This window comes from Lutra lutra, chromosome 9 (assembly GCF_902655055.1).
Source record: "Lutra lutra chromosome 9, mLutLut1.2, whole genome shotgun sequence".
In the NCBI taxonomy this organism is placed as follows: Eukaryota; Metazoa; Chordata; class Mammalia; order Carnivora; family Mustelidae; genus Lutra; species Lutra lutra.
The window spans coordinates 20,604,127-20,630,047 of record NC_062286.1 but is presented as its reverse complement, the minus strand read 5'-3'; the positions used below and the strand labels follow the sequence as shown (position 1 = coordinate 20,630,047).

The 25,921-nt window shown below is 43.2% G+C and overlaps 1 protein-coding gene and 1 long non-coding RNA gene across 2 annotated transcripts in view; both read left to right on the top strand.

Moving 5' to 3' along the window:
• Window positions 1-25,921, top strand: part of HADHA (hydroxyacyl-CoA dehydrogenase trifunctional multienzyme complex subunit alpha) — a 48,255-nt gene that overhangs the window by 19,858 nt on the left and 2,476 nt on the right. Inside the window, exons 8-16 of the mRNA XM_047745210.1 lie at window positions 10,320-10,442; window positions 10,882-11,000; window positions 12,432-12,488; window positions 13,670-13,779; window positions 17,036-17,170; window positions 19,395-19,566; window positions 22,049-22,135; window positions 24,806-24,946; window positions 25,356-25,424. Coding sequence (XP_047601166.1) covers window positions 10,320-10,442; window positions 10,882-11,000; window positions 12,432-12,488; window positions 13,670-13,779; window positions 17,036-17,170; window positions 19,395-19,566; window positions 22,049-22,135; window positions 24,806-24,946; window positions 25,356-25,424 — 1,013 coding nt within the window. The remainder of the gene's footprint in view (window positions 1-10,319; window positions 10,443-10,881; window positions 11,001-12,431; window positions 12,489-13,669; window positions 13,780-17,035; window positions 17,171-19,394; window positions 19,567-22,048; window positions 22,136-24,805; window positions 24,947-25,355; window positions 25,425-25,921) is intronic.
• On the top strand, window positions 19,573-21,253 carry LOC125108853 (uncharacterized). Its single transcript, XR_007130023.1, has 2 exons — window positions 19,573-19,747; window positions 20,156-21,253. It is a non-coding gene; the product is annotated as an uncharacterized LOC125108853 (long non-coding RNA).

Sequence of the window (25,921 nt, the reverse complement as noted above, 5' to 3'; positions counted from 1 at the left end):
ATTGAGATGTTCGTTATATACTAACAAATTTACCAATTTTTAATGTACAGTCTCAGTTTTGACAAATATGTATAGCTATGTAAGCACCACCATAATCATGTAATAGGACATTTTTAGTTTATAGCTTTTTGTGTTTTCTTTCATTTTAGCTAATGCTTTTGAGATTCATTCATGTTATTGCATATTTCAACAGTTTGTTTCTTCTTAATGCTGAGTGTTATTCCATCATACTGATACACCATAATTTGTTTATCCATTCACCAAATGATGGAAGTTTGAGTTGTTTCCAGTTTGGGGCTGTTCAGAATAAAGCTGCTATGAACATTCATCCACAAGTCTTTTTTTTTTTTTTTTTTTTTTATTTATTTGTTAGAGAGAGGGAGCGAGCATGAGCACAGGCAGACAGAGTGGTAGGCAGAGGCAGAGGGAGAAGCAGGCTCCCCGCTGAGCAAGGAGCCCGATGTGGGACTCGATCCCAGGACGCTGGGATCATGACCTGAGCTGAAGGCAGCCGCTTAACCAACTGAGCCACCCAGGCATCCCCATCCACAAGTCTTTATGTGGACATAGATTTCATTTCTCTTAAACAAATAACCAGAGAGTAGATTGGCTGGCTCATATGATAGATTTGTATGTAGCTTTTAAGAAACTGTGAAGTTGTTTTCTCAAAGTGGCTTTACCGTTGTGCATTCCTACCAGCAGTGTATGAAAGCTTAATCTAGTTGAGAGCTCTTCAACTGCTTTACATGGTCAGTCTTTTTAATTTTAGACCTTCTACCAGAAGTGTAGTAGTATCTCATTGTAGTTTTAATTTATATTTCCCTAATGACCAGAGATATAAAGTTTTTTTTATATGTCGATTTTCCTTCTGTATATCTTCTGGTAAAGTGTCTGTTCAGCTGTTTGGCCCATTTTGTTTGAGTTTTTCTTACTACTGAGTTCTCAGAGTTCTTTATATCAGAATACAAGTCCTTTGTGAGATTTGTGATTTACAAGTATTTTCTTCTTGTCTGTGGCTTGTCTTTTCATTATCTAAATGAAGAAATTCTTAATTTTGATGAAGTCCATTGTATCAGGATCTTTTATGGGTCATGCTGTTGTTGTAGCTAAGAAATCTTTTCCTAGGTTGCCTGCATTCTGCCTTCGGCTCAGGTCATGTCTGGGATCAGTCCCGAGTTGGGCCTTGCTCAGCAGGGAGCCTGCTTCTCCTCCTTCCTGCCGCTCTGTCTGACAAATAGATAAATAAAATCATTTAAAAAGGGGGGGCGGGGAATCTTTTCTTTACAAGACCACAAAGATTTTCTCCTATATTTATTTCTGGAAGTTTTGTGGTTTTGAGCTTCCATTTTTATCTGTGATTCATTTCAAGTTAACTTTTGTATGTGGTATGAGGTAGATAGAGTTTTGGGGGTTTTTTGTTTTGTTTTTTGGGCTTTTTTGCAAATGAATATCCAATGTCCTGGCACAATTTGTTGAAAAGACTCCTTTCCCCATTGAACTACCTTGACACCTTGGTCACAAACCAATTGACTCTATATGTTTGAGTCTATTTCTGGATTTCCTATCTCAGTTATCTACATATCTTAAGTCAGTATTATACTGTCTTGATTATTGTGTTTTAGTAAATCTTGAAATCGTGCAGTATGACCCCTTTTATTTTGGTTCTCTTTCAAAATTTATTTTGCCTATACTGGCTTCTTTGCATTTACATATAAATTTTATAATCATCTCATCTATAACTGCAAAAGTACATGCTAGGATTTTGATTGGAATTGCACTGTTGGGGAGAATTGACATCTTTAACATACTGAGTGTTTTCATCATGAATAGGGTATAACTCTGTTTATTTAGGTCATCTTTAATTTCCACGGTGTTTTATGCTTTCCTTTGAACATACCTTGCACAAAATTTGTTAAATTTATACTTTGGTACTTTATACTTCTAGGACATTATACTTTTTTAACTTCAATTTCTCATTATTAACCACTTTTATCTAAGTGTGTTTACATATACACACAAATTGATTTTTGTACATGGACCTTGTATTCTGGGATTGCTAAATTTATTTATTCCGGTAGTTTTTTCTATAGATTTCTAAGGAGTTTTTATTTAAATAGTAATGTCTATAAATAAAGACATTTGGCTTTTTCTTTTCTCATCTCGTTGGCATTTTTTTTTCTCGACCTACTGCAGTGGCTGAGATCCTTAAGTACAGTATTGGATAGAGTTGGTGAAAGCAGATAGTGTTAACCTGTTGCCCATCTTAAGGGAAGAGCATTCTGTCTGATGTTGTAGGGTGGATGGTGTTAGCTGTAGCATTTTTATATATGCCTTTATCAGACTGCAGACATTTCTTTTTATCTATAGTGTGCTGAAAATAGATACTGAATTTTGTCAAATGTTCTTTCTGGATTTAATGAGGTGATTATGTGTTTTTTGTCTTTTTTAGTCTATTAGTAGTATCAATTACATTGAATTTTGTTTATTGAACCAGACTTGCATTCCTGGAATAAACTCTACTTGGTCATAATGTATTATTCTTTGTTTAAAGTGACTGGATCATCTAAAGTTTTGTAAGGAATTTTTATGTCTGGTCATGAGAGATAATGATCTCAGAGATAATATTCTTGTGATAACTTTGCTTGGTGTTTGGTATCAGAATAATGCTGGCTTCATGAAATGAATTGGAAAGAGGGTTCTTTTTCCCTATTTTCTGGAAGATTCTGCATAAAATTGGTATTTTTTTCTTTAAATGCTTAATAGAATTCATCAGTGAAGTCATATATGGACTTGGAGTTTTCTTTGTTGGGCAAGTTTTTATATATGAATTCAATTTCCTTCATAGATAATAAGGCTATTCAGGTTCTCCATTTTTTTGAGCAAGCTTATAGTAGTTTGTTTCTCAAAGATTTTGTCCATTTTATTTAACTTGTTAAATTTATTGCAATAAAGTTTTTCATAATACTTCATTATTATTCTTTCAATGTCTTTATACTCTGCAAAGGTATATATCATTTATACTCTTTAATTCCTGATATTGATAATTTGTGTCTATTTTGTCCCTGATGAGTCTGGCTAGAAATTTATCAAATACCAGCTTTTAGTTTCATTGATTTTCCTCTGTTGTTTGTGTGTTTGCTATTTATTGATTTTAGCTATTCTTTACTTCTGCTTGCTTTTGGGTTTAATTTGTTCTTTTCTAGTTTCTCAAGGTAGAAGCTAAGATCATTGTTTTAAGCCTTTTCTTTTTCTGACATAAGCATTTAAAGCTGTCAATTTCTCTTTTAGCATTGCTTTATCTGCGTGTTATAATACTATGTTTTCAGTTCCATGAAGGTCAGAATATTTTCAGATTTCCCATGATTTCTTCTTTGACCCATGTGTAATTTGGAAGTGTGTTATTTAATGTCTAAGTAAGTGCAGATGTTTCAGAATCTTTCTGTTACTGATTTCCTTTTTAATGCTGTTATGATCAGAGTGTGGTTGATCCTTATTATTTGTAAGCTCCTTATGTGCGAATTCACCTACTCGCTAAAATTTGTTGTGACCCCAAAAAATAATATGTATGATGCTTTTGCAGTCATTAGTAGACATGTACAGAGTGGTGAAAAATTCATATTTCCCAGTGCAAATGTTCCAGCTGAGGGCAAACAAGGCAGCATTCTGCTTTCTTATTTCAGCTCTCATATAGCCAACGAGTATCCTTTTAGTGCCTATTTAGTGCCATATTCTTTTCATTTTTTGTGCTTTTTGGTTGTGATTTCACGGTTTAAAATGGGAAAACCTAGGAGTGGAAAAGTACTGAGTCAGAGTAGAAGTGGTGTCTTTAAGGTTTCTCTTTCTTCCCCTAATAAGGAGGCCTCATGAGAGGCACCTGAATTAGACTTTGGTTGGAGGTCCCAAAGAGAGGGGATTGAGGCACTTGGAGTAAGAATGCAAATGTGTATCAGAGCATAGCCAGCAAGGGATATCTGAGTTATTGACTGGAACTCCTATTAAAGTCTGCAGTGCATTGGCTGTGCACCAAGTCTGCTGTGGGAAGGACAGCTTTCCCTGTGAGGCCTTCTGGGTAAAAGCCTTTCTAATTGCCTGTGGTTGGGCCTGAAAAATCACACATAGGTTTTTGGCCTGGAGCTGGGCTCCTCAGTTTCTACAAATAGTCATGTGGCCACAGCCATACCTATTTCTACTTCCCATTCCCTTAGCAAGTACCTCAGCTGGTCATGGTTCTTTGCCTAGTGGGGTGACCTTCATTCCTAGAAGGTCTGGGCCACTAGCAGTCCTGCATGGATTGAGTTGTAATTTTCCATTAACTAATTACAGGCCCCAGTAGCACTAAGAGGATCCCCTAAGAGATCTGTCGTATTCAAGACCTACTCTTCCTTATTCCAGTTGTATAGTAGGAGAATCAGGATTGTAGCTGGAATCGGTATAGAATCAGTGTAGTTGGTAATCAGGATGAATAGTCCTGGAAAGGGATTGCTGTGCTACAGCAGTGTACTTTCAGATGTCGCCTGAATGTCGTACTGAACTATCTACAGACCAGGCCCGAGTTTTCTCTTCCCCAATCATCTGGTCGTAAGGAACTCCCCATGAGTCTATAGGGGCAAACTGGGACAGAGAAGGGGGAGTAAGGAAACTTTGGTCACTTTCTCATACAACATGTGCCTTTAGGGTCTGCTCAAGCCCTTTCTCACATACACCAATTCCTTTTGATCATGGAGTGGAGTGCTATTGCACACCATGAACTTTATGGTTTAGTGGGCCAGACAACCTTCATTTCACGATGGGCAGCTTAGGTCACATGGTAACCTGATAGCCTATGGTTAATTAAATTTTGAGTTCCTGCCGAGGCCCACTAGTAGGCCAAAAGCTGTTTCTCAGCTGGAGAGTAGTTAATGGGCTTTGCTCCAAATTCCTCAGTGTCTATACTATGATTTGCCTGTAGGGTCCTCTCAAGGACGCCAAACAGCCTCCCTGTCTACCACTGAACTTCATGCACCATCAGGTCTGAATCATATGGTCCAAGTAGCTTTTCTTCCTGGGCCCCACTTAAAACTAGCAGCCTTCAACTTAGTAAAGGTGCTAGAGTAGCACACCCAAATGAAATGTTGGTTCTAACATCCAGAGAGGCCCACTATGCTTGTGCCTGTTTTTCTTTGGCAGGAGGGGCCAGATGCAACAACTTCAGCATAATATCATCAGTGTAATGAACCAGCATGGTATCTTGTAGAAGGGAAAGACAATTAAGGTCCCTGTGGACTAAATTATGATATTTGGCTGGAGAATTGATATACCTCTAGGGTTAAGACAGTAATAGTATATTGCAGACATTGCCAGGTGAAAGCAAACTGCTCCAGGTAGTCCTTACCAAGAGCTATTGAGGAAAAAAGCATTTTCTAGATCAGTATATGCATAGCAGGAAAAAGATGTGTTAATTTGTTCAAGCAATGAAACCACATCTGGCACACCAGCAGCAATTGCACTTACTACCTGATTAAGTTTAAGTTTAAATCCACTGTTGTTCTACAAAGGTCCATTTATTTTATGCACAAGCCACAGCAGGCAAGTTGAATGAGTGGAAATCACTATCTTTCAAATCCTTGCTGGTGGCACTAATCTCTGCAGTCCATCCGGGAATGCAGTATTACTTGGTTCACTGTTCTTCTGAGTAGAGGCCGTTCTAATGGCTTACATTTGGCCCTTCCATTTTAATAGCTCTCACTCCACAGGTCAGGGAGCTAATAAAGGGAGATTGCTAGTTGCTGAGTATGAGTATTCAAATTACGCATTCCAGAAATAACCACAGGATGGGTTCAGGGACCCAGTAGGTCCACTCTAAGATAGAACTGAACTATAACTCCATGAATTACTTGTTCATTAATTACATGAAGCCCCCAACTCTGACTGGTGGACCACAGAGATATTTTGGGTCTTCTGAAATTAGTGTCAGTTCAGAGCCAGTGTCTAGTAATCCCCCCAAAAGTCTGAGTATTGTATTTCCCATTCCCCAAGGTGAATGACCTTATAGCGTCCCTTTGGGGGAGGCTGGGAGAAAGATTAACAGTGTAATCTCCTTATGGAGATGCAGCCTCCCCTGATTGCAGGAGGTTCTAAGTCTGTAAACTGGCTCATTTCTAGGAATTGATTGAGGTGCCGTGACTGTCTTTGGTGATTTAGATTATTCTATTTACTAGAACTAGAATTCTTTCACTTACACAGATCAAGTAAAAATATAATAGACTTACCAATCTGTTTCTTTTCTAGGGACACTTTGGTCAACTAGCCAGTGCTGTAGGCCTCTGTAAGTCAGACTATTCTGATTACTTCTTTGGTTCCACTGTCCATTATGATAACCATACTTAGTTTGCCTTTGGTGGTGAAGTGTTGCTCTTTGACCTTGGCCACCGTAGGATCCCAGTATCTCCATCGTATTTAGGGATCCCAGTTGATGGTAGTGGTTTCTACTGTAGTTTCTGACCTATAGACAAGAGCAATGACAGAGCCCTTCAAGGATCCCAGGCCTCTTCTCCCAAATTGATTTCTTAGAGTCATGGTGAAAGATATGGCCTCAAGCCCTTCCAAATTGGCTGAGCAGGTCCAACATGATAAATCCATGTTAACATTGAAATTTCTTTAAACCTTTCATTAACTTCCTCTACTGCTTACCAGCACAGTTCTAGCATTTCAGCATCATTTAATGCTGCTTATTTTCTATTTGTCCTCCCTGTTCTTTGTTCCTTTTTTTTTCCTCCTTTCCTTTGGATTAGTCATTTCTTACCCTCACTATTGGGCTTTTACTTTGCTTTACCCTTTTTTTTTTTTTTTTAAAGATTTTTTATTTATTTATTTGACAGAGAGAAATCACAAGTAGGCAGAGAGGCAGGCAGAGAGAGAGGAGGAAGCAGGCTCCCTGCTGAGCAGAAAGCCCGATGTGGGGCTCGAACCCAGGACCTGGGATCATGACCTGAGCCGAAGGCAGCGGCTTAACCCACTGAGCCACCCAGGCGCCCCTTGCTTTACCCTTTTAATGGTTGCTCTGAGGTTTAAATTATACATCTTTAATATATGGTCTATCTGGAAATGATGTATCATTTTACATATAGGGTAAGAACCTTAAAAGAGTAGACCTTTGCACAACATAGGTTTGAACTGTGCAGGTCCACTTATACACATTTTTATACAGTACTGTAAATGTAAATGTATTTTTCTTAAGACTTTATTTAGGGCGCCTGGGTGGCTCAATCAGTTAAGCGTCTGTCTTCGGCTCAGGGCATGATCCTAGGGTCTTGGGATTGAGCCCCACATCAGGCTCCTTACTCAGCAGGAAGCCTGCTTCTCCCTCTCACACTCCCCTTGCTTGCGTTCCCTCTTTCACACACTCTCTCTCTCTCAAATAAATAAAATCCTTTTTAAAAAAAATAAATAAAAATTTAAAAATAATAAAAAATAAAGATTTTTTTTATTTATTTGAGAGAGACAGAGGGAGAGAATGCGCACAAGCAGGGGAAGGGGCAAAGGGAGAGGGCAGGCCAATCAGGGAGCCCAACTTGGGACTTGATCCCAGAACTAACTCTGGGATCATGAGCTGAGCCAGACGCAGAAGCTTAACTTACTGAGCCACCCAGGTGCTGCTCCTTATTTGCTTAATAACATTTCCCCCAGCTTACTTTATTATAAGGATACAGTACATAATACATATACAAAATATGTGCTAATCAGCTGTGTTATTGGTAAGGCTTCTGGGCAGTAGTACGCTGTTAGTAGTTAAGTTTTGGGGGAGTCAAAAGTTACGCATAGATTTTCTGCTGCAAATGGGATCAATGTCTCTAACCCCTGCATTGTTCAAGAATCAACTAGTTTCATTTTTCCCATTTTTTGTGCTATTGTTGTTAAACATTTTATTTCTAAATATATTCAACATTCCTCAGCATATTGCTATTTTTGTTTTAAACAGTTATCTTTCAAAGAGATTAAAATGACAAAGGCATCTTTTAAATTTACCCACATATTTGCCATTTGGGGTACTCTCTCTTTGTATAGCTGGCAAGTTCCCATCTGGTTTGATTTTCCTCTAACTTGAAGAATTTCACTGACATATTCTGTAGCATAGGTCTGCTGGCAGTTAAATCTCTGACCTTTTGATTTATTTGACAAAGTCTTCATTTCCATTTCATTTTTCAGAGATACCCTTTTTTTTTTTTTTTTTTAAGATTTTATTTATTTATTTGACAGACAGAGATCACAAGTAGGGAGAGGAAGCAGGCTCTCTGCTGAGCAGAGAGCCCAACTCGGGGCTGGATCCCAGGACCCTGAGATCATGACCTGAGCGAGCGAAAGGCAGAGGCTTTAAGCCACTGAGCCACCCAGGCACCCCCAGAGATACTCTTGATGGCTATCAAATTCCAGGTTTCTCATATTTTCTTTTGGTACTTTATAGATGTCTACATCATGTTGTGGCTTACATAATGTCTGATAGTCTGTTCTCATTTTTATCTTTGTTCTTTTGTATGTAATGTGTCTTCCCCCTTATCCCCCACCTCCCCAGCTGTTCTTTGTTTATGACACGCCTTGGTTTGTTGTGGTTACTCTTGTTTTTTTTTTATGTTCACTGGGCATGGGATTCATTTAGCTTCTTGGATAGTGGACTGACAGTTTTTATAAAAATTAGAAACTTTCTGGCCATTTCTTCCAATATTTTCCCATCTCCCCCACCCCCTTTTCTGGGGCTCCAACTTCACATATGTTAGATTACTTGATATTGTCCCAAAATGAAGCAATTTTTCAGTCTGTATTTTCTGTTGCCACGAATACAAGTTTCCTGATCTTTTCTTCTTTGCTATATAATCTACTATTAATCCAATCCTGTGTATTTTTCATTTCAGGTGTCAATTTTTTTTTCATATCTAGAAGTAACATTTGATTCTCTTTTATGTATTCAGTTCCTCTTCATTATGTTTCTGTTTCCCTCTACCTTCTTGAACATATGACATGAATTTATAATAGCCTTTCTAACATTGTATCTGCTAGTTCTGTCTTCATTTCTGCATCTGTTTCTAACAGTCAGTTTGCCTCTTGTCTTTAGGCCATTTTTTCCTTGCTGCTTTTATGAAGCACGCATTTATGAAAAGAAGCCTCAGGTAGTTTCATCTTGTGCATGTGCAGAACAGTACTCAGCCAGGGGGCCCTCTGTAGATCTCTGGAGCTCTCCTTTCACGGAGCAAGTACCCTCCAGGATTCCGCTTCACAAATTCCAGTGGCATTGGCCTCCCTACGGGCTCATTGTGACTTCTGTGGGCCCTGTGCACTCTCAGCCCGTGGCAGTTTGGGGCTCAGTTCTTTCTCATCCTCTTTCACAGACTTTCCCAAGAGAGTACATGTCTTAAGGGAGAAAGTGGTTACCTGTTTTCTTCAGCCTCCTCCCATTATTTTGTTTCCTACATACCACAAGATGGTACAAAATTGCCTTTTCAACCCCCAGCCACCACTTCCTTCCAGGCTTTTGATTGAGAGCCTCCTAGAGGCTCTCATGACCCTGTAAAAATAGCTTTGGATTTTTGGAGCCTAGCTCTTTAGTTTCTTGCCTCAAGCAAGTTAGATAAGAGCAGATGCTCTCATTAGAGTAGAAGGTGAGTTGCATATTCTTGGCACGCTCCTTTCTCTGTAGAAGTACTTTATGTGCTGGTTGTTATGACAGTGTGAGGGATCGCCCTCTAGCTTTTTGACCTAGCCCTTCTAACCCTCTACACCACCCTAGAATTTCATGACTATTCCATGAGGAAGACTAGCTTTGCATTTGGTTTCTTCTAGCTTCTGATCTATTGTCTTTGACCTCCAAAAACTGATCATTTCACTTGCCCAGAGGAGCATCCTTCTGCTTAAGCCAAGTAGTCTAATCTTTAGCCCATGCCCAGAAGCAACACATATCCTCAGGAAAGAAAATACCCAGCAATCGTCAGGTCACCTGAGATAGGCTCTTCCTGCTCTGGAATTTTAGTTCCTAGGGTCCTCGGTGCTTCCACCACTCTCTCATAGCTCTACAAATGTGTAATTTTACAAGTTGTTCGTTTTTGTCCACAGTTTTGCAGTAAGAATACAGGCCGCATGAGATATTCTACATCCTACTCAGAAATAGAAGCCAGACTGCTAGGACCTAAGACCTTGTTTCTATCCAGAGCACATTGCTGCACCTTTGCTCAGCGTTACTTCCCTTCTTTGAGTCCGTAGTTGATGACTTGCCACCTACCAGTTTCTAGTCCAGCATGGAAAGCTGTGCTGAAAGTGATTTACACTCCAGTCTGTTCTGTTCATTTTTACAGGACCAGGATTAAAACCTCCGGAGGAGCGGACAATTGAATACTTAGAAGAAGTTGCAGTTACTTTTGCCAAAGGACTGTCTGATAAGAAAATCTCTATAAAGAGAGACAAGGGATTAGTAGACAGTGAGTGTCATTATTAAAGAACAAAGGCAGAGGTTCTCTCCAGAGAGTTTAATTTTATTTGCTGTGAAATAAGAAGTGGGGAAGAGGTAAATGCATTATTTACACCAAGCATAGAGTCATTCTGAAGGAGTACAGCAGCTCTGCTCTGTGATCAAGTCCTAAGCCTTACACTGGTTGGTTACAGCCATCTATTTTTAACTTTTTATCTTGGAAAATTTGAAGCATTAATATGAAAGTGGAATAGCATAATGCTTAGCATTTATCAGCTAATTAAACCAGGTGTATAGAAGTGCCTTGGGTTGCAATTTGGATTTTGTATATCAAAGTAAAGTTCTTTCAGATAGCTACAATTAATGCCTTTTTATGGAGTTTATAGAACAAACTAATAAGGGAGGCTACGCCTTTTCCAGTAAGTTCCTAAAAGCGTTTTCTTTTACAGAATTGATATCATATGCCATGAGTATTCCATTTGTCAGGCAACAGATTTACAAAAAGGTGGAAGAAAAAGTACGAAAACAGACTAAAGGCCTCTATCCTGCACCTCTGAAAATAATCGATGTGAGTCTCCACCCCATAGTCCCACATTCCTCATGTTTCCTCCCTTTGTGTAGAGCAGTATTCTTTATTGCCGTTCTGAACTGTATCTGCTGCTACTGAAGTTTTTTGGGTTTGTTTTCTTTTTAAGATTTTATTTATTTATTTGACAGAGATCACAGGTAGACAGAGAGGCAGGCAGAGAGCAGGGGAAAGCAGGCTCCCTGCTGAGCAGAGAGCCCGATGTGGGGCTCGATTCCAGGACCCTGAAATCATGACCTGAGCTGAAGGCAGAGGCTTAACCCACCGAGCCACCCAGGCTCCCCTATACTAAAGTTTTTAATTCTGTTATAGTACTCACTAAAAATAAAGCAAGCTGTGATGGCTTATAAAATGATATTTTAAGAATAATGAGTGCCGGGCATAATGAGTTTTAAAGTACCAGTTACAAGCCAGGAAAAAAGTTACATCAGTATAACAAAACCAGTAAAATATTGGGCATTAGTTAAGAGGTAGTTGAAACAAATTAGTTTGAAACCATTGCCAGTACCGAAAATGTCTCCTTGACTTCCCCATTGTCAGAATTATAAAAAAAAAAAGGTACAGTGAAGTTCTGAAAAAGATCAGGGAGGACAAGTACAATGATCACAGGGTTAAGAACTTCCGTCTAAAGGTAGACCTTAAAACTTAGAAAGTCTTCAGTCTTCAGTCTGGAAAGTCAAAGATCAAGAGAGCATATAATCTAAGATTTTGAATATGGAGAATAAATCAGCCAGCAAAATGCATAAAATAGGACGCATGAGTCCCTTCCCTCACCCATCTCCCAGTGTGGGCCGAGGAGATTCGCCATGTATCTGTGGTGAGACAGGTGACTGCAGTGTAAGAGCTACTAGACACCAGCATGAGACTGCCAGGTAATTGGGACAGAGGAAGATTGCTAAATGTACAGAGGAGGGAACAGTCACTGTAAGGCAGAGAAATGAGGAAGAGCCTCATAGAATTTGACCTGAGCCCTGGAAAGTGGTAGAGAATAGATGAAGACAGAGTAGTACCAGGTAGGGCAGGCATTTTGAGCACAGTTCCGGAGGCCGGAAAGCATGAGCCTCTTCAAGGAAGCAGCCACTCAGTCTGGTCACCTTTCTTATTTCACTTCCAGACTTTTGACTTAATCTTTGAAGACTGATGAACGAGGGGCACCTGGGTACCTCAGTTGCCAAGCGTCTGCCTTTGGCTCAGGTCATGCTGGGATCGAGCCCCACATCTGGCTCCCTGCTCAGCAGGAAGCCGGCTTCTCCCTCTCCTACTTGTGTTCCTTCTCTCGCTGTCTCTCTCTCTCTCTGTCAAACAGTCTTCTAAAAAAAAGATTCACAAACTAGCAGTTTTACTAAGTGTTAGTCCACATCTGTCTGGCCAGTCCCTTGCAATAAATGAACAAGTGCTTTATGTGTTTTTTAGGTAGTCAAGACTGGAATTGAGCAAGGGAACGAAGCTGGCTATCTCTCTGAATCTCAGGTAAAGTTCTTCCTTTCCATTTGTTACTATAGATTCAAGAAACTCAAGATCTAAAACCCTGTGTAAAGCTAAGTAAAGAAAAAGTACCCAAAGCCTACCTGAAATGTTTTTCTTCAGTGATTATAATTTCTTAGGGTTAATCTCCGTGAGTGGATGTTAAGAACACCTTAGTGGTCTCAGCTGTTTGAACTTGCACTCAGTAATGAGGGCTTAACTAGGAAGAGAGGGGCCAGAGTTCTAATCCTTTCAAAATGAATCACTGGGATGTTTATGTTCCGCAGTTGGGCTGGGCTGATTTTGTTGTAATAAAATCAATATATTGATAGAAAAATAGGTTTCTTGTTAGTGCCTAGCTTTAAGACATTGAAGACCAGCCTCTCTCTGCTGAATCAGAGAGTGGAAGGAAATGTTGTGTAGCCACTTAAAGGACACAGAGGGGCCTATGAACCAGCCTCACCTCTTCCCACTTTTCCAACGAGTTGGTGGTATTGTGGATTTAAGAGGTTTGGGTTGTTTTTAAGTTTTAAGCCATCATTGAAGAATGACTGTTCGTTGATAATAAGACAGAAGGTGTCTCAAGAGCTCAGGGACAAGTTGAAGAGAAAACCTTTCTTGTACTGGGTTGCTTACGCTTCACAACTGGGAAATGGCAGAGCCAGGATTCAAATCCGGTCTGTCAAACCCAGACTCTAAATCTCGGGTTCTTAAGCGATGCCCTTTGTAAGCATTAGGGTAGTTTTCAAAGTGGCAGGTGTCCTGCAGGCAGCCTGCTTTAGCGAAAGAGATCCAGAGTTGGGAGCCCTACCCCCCCGGTGTGAGTTCCGTTTCTGCCACTTGAGGTGGCGTGGTGACTTAATTTCTCTGGGCTTCCTCTTCCCAGTCTTCAAAATGAGAGTTGATTCAGAGGACTGTGAAGGGTCCATTTTGGCCCTGACACTCTAGTTCCACGAAGAAGGTTGGTTACCGCCACCTCTGCTGCAGAGTATCCAAGAGCTCAGATGTGTCCAGACCCTTTCCAAAGCAGTAGTGCGAACGTACTGCCGGTGAGAAGACACCCGGGCTCCCGGGGCACCCAGGGCTCCGCGTGTGTTACCTCTGCTCTGTAGGGACACCCGACCGAAGGAACCCCCATCACTGAGACTCTGAAGTTCTACCTTTTCTTGTTCTCCTTTGCTTTTCAGAAATTTGGAGAGCTTGCAATGACCAGAGAATCAAAGGCCTTGGTGGGACTTTATCATGGTCAGGTCCTGTGTAAGAAGAATAAATTTGGAGCACCACAGAAGGAAGCAAAGTAAGTTAAACTCCACGTAGGGAGCGCTTGTAGGTTTCACTACAGAGCTAAATTCATACCTTCCTTCTTGCCTCCATGTACCTCTTCTCTCCTGAGCACCTTAGCTCCCTTTTCCTACTAAGAACTTACTGGCTTTCAAAGTTCTGCCTGTGCTGAGTTTTCTCCAGGCCTGTCCAATGCCTCCTACAGAGGCTTTCTTGTCTGCTATTGATGTCCCCTAGAAATCTGGCTTATAGCCCCTGTTCCCACACCAAACACACACACTATGCACTGTTTAATGATCTTGTGTCTCCCTGTGACTTGAGAAACCATCTCTGAGGACTCACACTTCTTCCTCCCTAAAAAAAATAAAAGTCTCGGGCACCTGGGTGGCTCAGTGGGTTAAGCCGCTGCCTTCAGCTCAGGTCGTGATCTCAGGGTCCTGGGATCGAGTCCCACATCGGGCTCTCTGCTCAGCAGGGAGCCTGCTTCCCTCCCTCTCTCTGCCTGCCTCTCTACTTGTGATATCTGTCAAATAAATAAATAAAATCTTTAAAAAATAATAAAAAATAAAAGTCTCATTCTGACTGTTAAAGCTTGTCCTTCTAGCTTACAACCTAAACACTTAAGGTTCTACTTGCCTGTTTCATGTCATTCTTTGCAGCAAGCCTTTCAGTGCTGTGCTGCCCAAAAGCTCTTCAGCATTTTAATTTCATAATGCCCCTGAATTCACCTTCTAGCTCAGTGGTTCTCACCCTGGGCCATGTTACCCCCGAAGGATCACTTGATGATGTCTGGAAGCATTTTTGGTTGTCACAGGTGCCTCTGGCATCTAGTGAGCAAATCAGGGGTGCTGCTAAACATCCTACAGTCCGTGTAAGAATTACAGTAATCTAATCCAGAATGTCGGTAACGCCAAGGTTGAGTCACACTGCTCTGTATGAAGTACTGTGAGGGCTTTCGGAGCAGCTGATATTACTGCCTTCTCCACCCTTCATCTTTAATGAAATTACAATCCAAAATAGTAGAACCGATAAGAAATTTGGGTGAGGCAGATACGATGCAAGGCCAGAGGGCTTATTTCCAAATAGAATATGAACTGTGACCGTAACTGCTTCTCCAGGACGCATGTTGATCAGGGCGGTCAGTACCTGTCCGTGGCATTTGTTCCACCAGCATGGCAGTATGTCGCATTCAATGGGTGAGGTTAACCGCTTCATGCTGCAGTAGAACAGATAGCCCCTAAGTCGCCGTCTCTGCACACATTCTACGATAATCAGACATAAACAAGGACAGCACCGCCACCCTTTCCCCACGGGCGGGACAAATAGAAGACGAATATGCTGCCAACTTCTAATTATGTAAGAGGGAAACTTTATTACAACAGGAAAGAAAAGGAAGCAAGAGGGGGCGCCTCAGTGGCTCAGTGGTTTAAAGCCTCTCCCCTCTGCTCAGGTCATGATCCCAGGGTCCTGGGATCGAGCCCCGAATCAGGCTCTCTGCTCAGCAGGGAGCCTGCTTCCTCCTCTCTCTCTCTCTCTGCCTGCCTCTCTACCTACCTGTGATCTCTGTTAAATAAATCTTTTTTTTTTTTAAAGATTTTATTTATTTATTTGTCAGAGAGAGAGAGGGAGAGAGAGCGAGCACTGGCAGACAGAATGGCAGGCAGAGGCAGAGGGAGAAGCAGGTTCCCTGATGAGCAAGGAGCCCGATGTGGGACTCGATCCCAGGACGCTGGGATCTTGACCTGAGCCGAAGGCAGCTGCTTAACAACTGAGCCACCCAGGCATCCCTCTGTTAAATAAATCTTTAAAAAAAAAAAAAAAGAAAGAAAAGGAAGCAAGAGAGAAGAATACTGGATCCTGCAAAATTACAAAACTATAAAACACACCCCAACTTCTACCTCTCCACCAGCCTTCCCCTTTACCCCTGTCCCGCCATCTATGAAAAAAATGGCATCAGTTAAAGAGACTACCTTTGCAGCTGAAGAGAGGCCTCTTAAATTACAGAACCTAATGAGCCATTCCAGACTCCTACTCCTGTCTGCATATACCTCTTCCTGTCATAGGCAGCTAGCATATAATGCCATTTGGGTAGGGTGTTATTATACCAAATACATAAAAAAGACAGGCAACATCCACATGAGTCTCATATAAGAAATAAGAAAATGAGGACAAAGTACTTAAGCTTGTGAAAATTCTCCTCCCCTCCCCCCAAAACAGCCACAATACAGAAGAAAACTGTAACAGAACACTTCCAAGCTTGAATGAGATATCCTTAAGTAAGCATTTACAGATAAGGGTGATCTAAGAGTTGACCTCACTTGGGAAATAAGTTGAGGAAAAAGGCGATGAATTAACTATAGGGTACCCAAGGCAGGATAGGTTGAACGGAAGATTGACTAAGGAAACTTGAAGAACTGGGGCCTGGCTGCCTCAGTAGGAAGAGTGTGTGACTCTTGATCTCTGGGTCGAGCTTGAGCTCCATGTTAGGTGTAAGATTACTTAAAAACAAAAAAAAAAACACCTTAACGAAATGAAGAAAAGGTATCCTTTCTCCTGCTTTCCCTACTGCCAGTAATGCCTCTGCTTCCTCCACTTCTGTCTCTAGGCTCTTCCCCTCACCTTCGATAACCATTTAAATTCCTTATTTGTTTGCTCTTTTTTTTTTTTTTTTAAGATTTTATTCATCCGGGTGTTGGACTCTGCACTAGACATGGAGCCTGGCTGAGATTCCCTGCCCCCACACTGTTCAAGTGCTTGCATGCTCTCTCTTGCTTTCCCTCTCAAATAAATAAATAAATAAATAAATAAATTTGAAAGTCAGTTTTTCTTTTAAGATTTTATTTGTTTATTTGACAGAGATCACAGGTAGGCAGAGAGGCAGGCAGAGAAAGAGGGGGAAGCAGGCTCCCCACCGAGCAGAGAGCCTGATGCGGGGTTCGATCCCAGGACCCTGGGATCATGACCCAAGCTGAAGGCAGAGGCTCAACCCACTGAGCCACCCAGGCACCCCTGAAAGTCAATTTTTAAAAATAAAAATTATTTAAATTTTTTACAGAATATAAATGATTTTTAAAACCTTATTTATAGATAAAAATCTTTAGATTTCTTTAATAGAGAAAATCTATAGGTAGGTATAGATTTTTACAGATAAATATTATTTAAAATACCTTATTATTATGCTCACTTTCAGTGGTTTATTGAATAACTTGGGCGATCTCCCACTTTTACTGAAATGATTAGTTTACCAAAAGTAATTCATGCTTTCCTTCCAGGCACCTAGCCATTCTTGGTGCAGGGCTGATGGGAGCCGGCATTGCCCAGGTCTCTGTGGATAAGGGCCTGAGGACCATACTTAAAGATGCTACACTAGCCGGGCTGGGCCGAGGACAGCAACAGGTGTTCAAAGGGTAAGCCCGCTGTCTGCCTCTGTCAGCAGAACGCTATTAGTTTTTTGCCATTACATATTCCTTTTTCCTGAATGTGGTGAGTACTGGATGCTCCGTAGTTAAGCTCTTGCCTTTGATTTTTAGAGACACTAGTTCCTTCACCTTCATTTTATTGCGCATATTAGAAACCATTAACATCATTGGAATCTGTAATGTCTGCGGAAGAGAAAACCATCAGATATTTTTAAATGCCATTTATTTTATGCTTTGGTATCAGGACTAGAAATTCTCATGTTTGTGAGTTTTGATGGTTTCCATCTCACTGTCATACTGTTATGGAACACTGAAACAGCACGACCCTGAGGAAGACGAGGATGTGAGGAAATGGCTGTGACTGCACGTTGAAGGTGGGGCTGGGGTCAAAACTTTTGAGCCTTCTGTTTCTTGGCTGGCAATACTGTAGAGAAGGAGGAAACAAATTTGGTTCCACCATGTCTGAGGCTTTACGGACTGTGTCTCCATCTTACCTCTGAATTAATAAAAACTGAATATTACTCTCCCTCCTCCCCACCTTCCCCTTCCCTCCTCCCACACGCTGCCTGTTTTACAGAGGGGGAGAAACTGAGCAGCCGCTTAGCCAGACTAGAAACTGGTTCCAGCTCAGGTCTGTGCTTCAGGGTAGCGGACAAGCTGGCTGTGTGTGGACTGTCCTACGTGTGACTTCCAGTTGAATGAGGTTTTTTTGTTTTGTTTTTTGTTTGTTTTAGATTTATTTACTTATTTGAGAGAGAGAGAGAGAACACAAGCGGGGATGGGGTGGGGCAGAGGGAGAAGCAGACCGCCCACTGAGCAGAGAGCCCAGTGCAGGGTTCGATCCCAGTAGCTGGGATCAGGACACAAGCCAAAGACAGAGGCTTTTTGAGGCACCTTCAGTGAGCTTTTTTGTTGCTGTTTCTCAAATGGGTTATGTAACTTCAGCCCATTTTGACCTCTTTTCTGCAGGGAGGCTCTTAATGTTGCTACTGTAATGCTATACAAGATGTGGCAGGTTTAATCATTTTGGCAGATTATTGTAAAATAGCAAGGAGTTGAGTAAAAGATTTGTGACCAAAAGAAAAAAAAATGGGCCTGTGCTCGCTAACAGCACTGCCCGGAGACTAGCCTGTAAGCACCCCCAAACATCCTCTCATACGGTCACCGAAATGGGAAATTGCTGCTCTAGAATGGGTTCCACCCCCTGTCTCTTTGGGATTTAGGTGCCCCAGCTTTCCCTTTGTGCCTCAGAAGCCTCAGGCTCAGGCGACTGCCCCTAACCACACCGCTGACTTGTGGCCTACACGTTTCCTATCCTCTCTTGGTAACAGTTTCATTAGGCCTTAGAGAGACTAATAATGTTCTGAACTCCGACGAGCATCAGGTTTGCTAACTCCTGACATCGTTGTCAGAAACCAAGAGATTGGACTTTTAAGACTTTGAATACTTTGAACTTACCTTGTGGCTTTAATTTTTCTTTTATTAGTGAATGAGATTTAGCTCCATTCTTCATTCAGAGGAAAATTCTAGGTCAGTCATTCTGAAAGTGTGGTCAGATTATAACCCAAGAGAGCCTGTTTTTCTTGGCACTGAAAAGTAATCCGTTAAACGTCTGAGTAGCAGGAATCCTTTTTATTATCTCCCTATGGGCAGGAAGAAACCTTGAATCAATATTTTATGTAGTCAATATATATGCTACTTAATATACGCCGACTGGAAAGTAGATTAAGAATATAAGAAACAGTGCTCGCTCTCTCTTTTCCAGAAGATTACAGTTACAGAGTAACAGGATGGTGTGTAATAAGGTGCACGTCCCTGTGGTCTAGGACACGTGTTGGGTGTTTCCTCTGTTACAGGTAGAGAGTTACCAGAGCTGCTTCTCTGTCTTGCCATTCCAGTCTTTGTGATTACTCCTCTTGGCAAATTTAAATGCTTGATGAGTGATAGAGTTTAGGTAAGTTTCACATGTAGAAGTCTCTCACTGGAGAAAGAACATGGGCTTGGGGCCAACCTGCCTTTGGCCTGGTACCCCGCCATTTGACCACGTGTCCCTCTGAGCCTGTTTGAGCAACTCTTCTCCCTCAGAGCAGAGTGACAGAACTGCCTTGCAGAGCTGATGAAAAACACAGCACAGTGTCTGTCTGGCCCGTGGATGCTCCACAAATGTTAAGTTTCCTGTCTTCCCTTCTGACTCGGACTGTGTTTTTTCTAGATTAAATGATAAAGTGAAGAAGAAAGCTCTAACATCATTTGAAAGGGACTCCATTTTCAGCAACTTGACTGGGCAGCTCGATTACCAGGGTTTTGAAAAGGCTGACATGGTGATTGAAGCTGTTTTTGAGGACCTTAGTCTTAAGCACCGAGTGCTAAAGGAAGTGGAAGCGGTAAGTCAGAGGCCTGTTGTACTTGAATCAATCGTAGCCTAGCAGTGGAGGACACAGAGACAGGTTTTTTCAAAGGAAACTCATGGTTCTTTTTATAGGGCTGTTCATGTCCAGACGTGTCAGTTTTTCTGTGAACCCATGCACAGTACATAGGTTACAAAGGTCAAATCTGAGTCCTGAGGTAAGAAAATCAAGTACCACAAGGCTCGTTAGCGTTCTGTGGGAGTTGGGTCACTGGACATACAGATGACCTCTTGGAGTGTAGCCAGCTGTCTTGACACTCAGGGTCAGCTACAAGCCGTAACTAAACTCCTGCAGGTCTAGCCGGCACAGGACGTAGGGAAGAAATTCTCTCCCCGGGCAGGTTTCGGATGCTTCCTTTGTGGAAATGGTGCCTTGGTCTTGATCGCGAGTGCTCTGCATGCTGTGTGCAAAACAGGTGCCTGTCAGGGATGGTGTAAAGAGTGAGCCCAGAGGAGAACAAAGATAGGAATGAGTACGAGGTAGAACCGGAGCCTGACGGTACACACGAAATGCCACTGGCTCGGCAGCTCTCCCGGTGTTCTGAGTAGTGGCCGTACTCTTACAGAGGCCTCTGTGTGAGGGCGGGCCCTGCTCTGCCATGCGCTCAGCCTGCAGAGACACTACCGACAAGCAGCTGTGCTTGGGACAGCCTCCGCTTTGGAATCCATGCCCTGGGAAATCTTTTGACAGAGGGTAACGTAGATTCAGCTGGGGGGAGCGTTCAGAAGAGCCGCGTGGATTTGTATCCCATCTGTGCCGAGTGGCATTGCGGCGCAGAGAGGTAGGTGGTGTTCCCAGGGCTTGGGGGGCGCTGCTGAGCCGGTGGCGGGTAGATCCTGGTGAGAAGTAAAAGCAGACAGAGCGTGGTGAGAAGACCACTGACCAGCTGACAAGCTGATGGTCTTTGCATTTGGAAAATCTGGGTTTGGGACTCCCGGCATGGAGAAGGGTGTATTAGTTCTAGCAGCGGGGAAACTAGTGATCAGGGGAAAGAGAAAGAAGGGTCAGATGAAGAGAAGTGCAGACTCTGAGCAAACGCTACAGTGTTGACCTCTGGCTTCCAGAAGGACAAAAAATCAGGGCTTCTTAAGGTCTGGACCTCAGAGCGTCGCTCCTGCTTTCCATTGGTAAAGGCAAGTCACGAGATTCAGGAGCGCGGAACTAGGCTCTGCGTCTGGATGGCAGGAAAGCCCCACGTGAATCAGGAGGGGAGGTATTGGAGCCGGCAGTCCAGCTGCCTTTGGAGACATTGGCTTGCTCTTCCCGATGTCCTCACCGGCGTGAGACGCCCCACCGCGCAGACCTGCCGCTTGAGGCTCCCGACTTCCTTGCAGTCATGCTCTGCTCTCAGTTCACACTTCTGACAAGCTAAAATCCCGGGGCCTTTACACAAGCTGACTGCCGAGCCAGGTGTTTTTTGTTTTTTGTTTTAAAGATTTTATTTATTTAACAGAGATCACTAGTAGGCAGAGAGGCAGGCAGAAGTGGGGGTAGAGAGCAAGCTTCCCGCTGAGCAGAGAGCCTAATGCAGGGCTCGATCCCAGGACCCTGGGATCATGACCTGAGCTGAAGGCAGAGGCTTAACCCACTGAGCCACCCAGGCGCCTCCGAGCCGGGTTTTGTCCAGCAGGAGCCTCTTTAGGTTTTTCCTGGTTTTCTTTTTTAAAAAAATCTTAATGCAGTATTCTACCTTTGTCCCCATTACAATTGCTGTCACTTTACACTCAGCTTTTCAGGGTGTTGCATGTATCTTGAACCTTGACTCCATCTCCCGTGTTAGGATTTTGCCTGTCCCGGTATGCACAGATCTGACAGGTGTGCCTTCCCATGTTCTTTGTGCACGCAGCTGAATAAAAACATGAGTAGTTTGGGATCGTGAACAGAATGCTGAGACTTTCTACATTAGAGACTGTTCTCCAGGATGATAGAGAGAACAGTTAATAGGATTAGTGTGCCTAGATTAATGACAGTGGTGCAGTTTTCTAATAGCACCCGGTATAAAATGAGCTGGGCATAAAATGAGCTGGGCATGCATGCTGTGGCTGGTTCTTATAAAGGTAAAGCCTAAGAGGATTGTCAGCTTTCAGATTCCAGAGCAGATCCAAACAAGAAGAGGGACTGATATGCATGCTGAATCTTGAGACAATCGAGAGTTGACTCAAGGTTATCTTTTCAGTATTTATTTGAGGTCTCATTTACCAAACTGCTAAGATGCAGTCGCCAGGTTAGGACACTGAGCCAGAACTAGTAGGCGGCTGAATGGGAAAGAGAACAAGGCCGACACCCTTCCCATCACGGAAGCGCTGGGCGGTTGTAAATGTCGACCAGATAGTATCTACAGTCTGAGTGGTTGTGGGGGGAGCAGGGCAGGGCCCAGGTTTCACGTTTTAGCTCTGCTCGGGGCTCCAGTCTTCTCCCAGGCCTACGGGGCACATTCTTCAATGCTTTTCCCCTGCAGGTGATTCCAGATCACTGTGTCTTTGCCAGTAACACATCCGCTCTCCCAATCAATGAAATAGCTGCTGTCAGCAAAAGACCTGAGAAGGTAAATCTGAGCAGAGGGAAGACCCTGAAATCTTTTCCTGCGTGGGCTCCCTGAGAAAGGCTTAGAGCATGAGCAGGGCCTGGCGTGGATTGTGGGGTGGAGGGGTGATGATGTTTTCCCCAAAACTGGGCACAGAGCAGCTAACACTGTGACCGCTGTGAGATACGGGGTGAAGTACAACCAAAATATACTTTAATAGGTGATTTGCATCCTTAACAGCTCTTATATTTTAGGTTCAGACTATAAAATGGACCTTTTTTACAATTAGGTATTTAAAGATAGGCCCAAGGGGCACCTGGCTGGCCCAGTCAGTAGAGCATGTGACTCATGGTCTCGGGGTTGTGATTGAGCCCCATGTTGGGTGTAGAGATTACTTAAAAAAAATAAAATCTTTAAATTTTAAAAAATAAAGACAGGCCCTTAAAATAAGAGGAGATACTCCAAAATATCAGTTCAGCTACAGAGCAGACACTGGTGACGATCTAAGACAGGCTTGGTTCCAGTTCCACATCCAGGAATAGATCAGGCAGGGTGGTGAGGTGTGTCCACCTGTAGGTTCACTTAGAACTTCTACCCAGGGTAGCACTTTCAGTGAGTGTTTGGAATGATGCCTGGAAGTGTGTCTTTGGGCTTCTGCTGTCTGCCAGTCACCCAGGGAAAGTGAAATCACTCGAAGAGAAATTAAACACCTCACCTCCCTGGAGGATAGCAATTCGCCTCAGCTAAGCAGAGCCAGCCGGAAGTAGGAAGGAAACATAGAAGACTCATAAGCAGCCGAAATTGTTCAGACAGGTGCTTATATTAAAAACACAAAAGTCTGTTTGTTCCTATTCTAATAGCTCGCGAATGCAGGTATGCTTGTTTCCTCGTGCACCTCGGGTTGGAAGCGATGCGGGGCCTGACAGGCAAGTTCAGGGATGTCAGGAAACGGTCACAGGGAGAAGAATGATGCTGAGGAAAGACACAAGAACACTATAAAGGCAGACGGTCCAGCCGTGTCACCTCAGTCAGAGCACCATAGCAGCATTTAAGTCCATGACGGAGAATCTTTGATGCTAACTTCCCATTTTCCCAGTGGAGCAGAAAAAGCATCATGCTTTGTAGTCCTGGCCTCCAGGGACCTTGGATAGTTTCCGTCACCTGCTTTTCCTGTGTTATATAAAATTAAGGTGACAGGGGTACAGGGAGGGTGACCAGCCATCTGCTTACGCAGAACAAGTTGGTCACCTTTGGCATAGCTTTCTTGACTGCTACAGATTTTGCTTGGGGTAGCGATTCCATGAGTGTTTGTACAGTTGTCAGAATCATCGAAATGAACTTTTCAAGTTCTGTGCATTTTACTGTGTCTAAGTATATGTCATAAAGGCTAATTCCTTTTGCTCACAAGTACTGAGTCTGAATCAGGTCCTGTCTTTTTTAAATAGTTTAGATACAAGTTAAGGAATAGTTTAGGGTTTAGAAGCAACTTTAGGTTTGGTAAGTTCATGGAACATTTAAGTGACCTGTGCATTACGTAATGGAGAGTAGGCAGGCTTTGGAACAGGCCAGCTGCGATGGAATCCCACTGCCATTCACTAAGGGACCCTGAGCTCCCAGTCTTAACCTCCTGATGACTCTTTTCCCCTCATCTAGATAAGACTGACTAGTTCACAGAGTGATGGATTAAATGTAAGGAATAAATGGCAAAGGCATTAAAGAACAGTGGGTAGCCAGCAGTCAGCAAATGGTAGTTATCATTAGTTGTATCTTACAGCTAACGCAAGAGTAGGAGGAGCAAAACTATCAGTTTTAGGATTAAATCATTCTTTCCCACAGCAGTTCAGTTGGGAGGACTGTCTAGTTAACTTGAGGAGGAGGTTCTGAACTTCGGCATATATCAGAATTACCTGGAAGGCTTCTTAAACACAGTACTGGGCCCTGCCCCTAGCCTCTCATTCAGTAGATCTGGGTCTGGGGTGGACCGGAGAATGTCTAGTTCTAAATTTGCCAGGCGATGCTCATGTTGCTGGTCCCATTACTTCACTTTGAGAATCATTGGTTTAATGAATCTTTGGGTGCATTTGAATGTTGATAATTTTAAGATTAATTTATTTGAAAAAGAGAGAGTGCGGGAATTGGGGAGAGGGACAGAGGGAGAGAGAGAATCCCAAACTCTCCGTTGAGCGCAGACCCCGACACGGGGCTTGATCTCATGACCCCGAGACCATAACCTGAGCCAAAATCAGGAGTTGGACATTGAACCAACTGAGCCAGGCATCCCTGAATGTTGTTGTTATTTAAACCCATGTGTGTAAAAAGTAGATACATCTCTGACAGTCCAGCATATTACTGGGTTCCTCTGCCTACCTCTGCCTCCCCCATCTCAAAAACAGTGGGCCCTCTAAACCATCAGTGTCAGTAATGGGAGTGGAACCTTCATTCATTCTTCCCTGATGAGTCTAACTGGGTTGTTAGCTGTGATTTTGGCACTAATTGTTAGTAGGATATGTTGCCCTAGAAGCAGTTGGAAGAAGATTCCAGTGAGCCCTCTGAGAATACTGAACTTTTTATGAAAGAACCACAGAGCCAAACTACTCAGATGACCTCCCTTGCTTTCCTACCAAAACAAGGAGTGCTGTCCGCTTCCCTCCCCGTGGTCTTAGACCCGGTGGCTTTGTGTTCCCTGTGCAGGTGATCGGCATGCACTACTTCTCTCCTGTGGACAAGATGCAGCTGCTAGAGATCATCACTACTGACAAGACGTCTAAGGACACAACGGCTTCGGCCGTAGCCGTTGGGCTCAAGCAGGGGAAGGTCATCATTGTGGTTAAAGTAAGGAGTTGTGTAACAGAGCGGCAGATCTGTTAAGATTCCTTATACCTTTAGGCTTATGACTATTCTAGGGCAAATAGGTCACCTTTTAGTAGGATTTCCCCTTGGTTGTGTGCGGTGTGGACTGGGCTGCTGAGTCAGTGTCTGAGAGGGGGAGTGGCTGGGATGTGGCAGGTTCTCCCAGCCCTTCCAGACCTTGCGGGTGGCTGTGAAACCCTTTGCTGTGCTCTTTGGTTCAAGCCATGCTGCCTTGGCTGTGGCTTCCCCTGCCATGTAATTTTGACAATTCTGTTTGGGAATATAAATTGCCTTGTATTTGAGAGGACACGTGGGGAAGAGAACCTTCTTTTGGCCTTGCATCGTACCTACAGTGGAGGGGCCAGCAAGCTCATGTTCTCTCCCTTGGCAGGATGGACCTGGCTTCTACACCACCAGGTGTCTTGCACCCATGATGTCTGAAGTCCTCAGAATCCTACAGGTCAGTGCTGCTCGTGGAATGTCAGAGGCGTCTTCCACTTCTTAAACCAGTCCTCCACACTGGTACTATTAAGATGAACAGGCTTCTTTCTAATACATTTAAGTCCAGGCTCTTCTCCAAGAAGGCCCTTTTGTACCCGATCCTTCCACACCGTGGTGGAAAATCACGGCCTTTGCTGCCCTACAGTGGGCAGAACTTGAGCTCTGCTCCCTCACTCCCCTCGCTGCTCCCTAGGACCAAACGCCTCCTGACAGTGCTCCTCTGCACAGCGTCTGCCTCCCTTAGAGGCGGGAACCACCTGGAACAGACAGGTCCGCTTGTTCTGGTTGGTCCCGGAGCAGCTTCTGCACACACCCCTCTGGGGGTGCCTTCTCAAGCACAGGCTCCGGGGGGCGATCTCTGCTCCCAGCTGTGGGGAAACCTCGCCCCGTCTGCCGTGGAATCTCATCACTGCTGAGGGTCCGAATTGCAGACAAGAAGGAAATGAATAGTGTGTT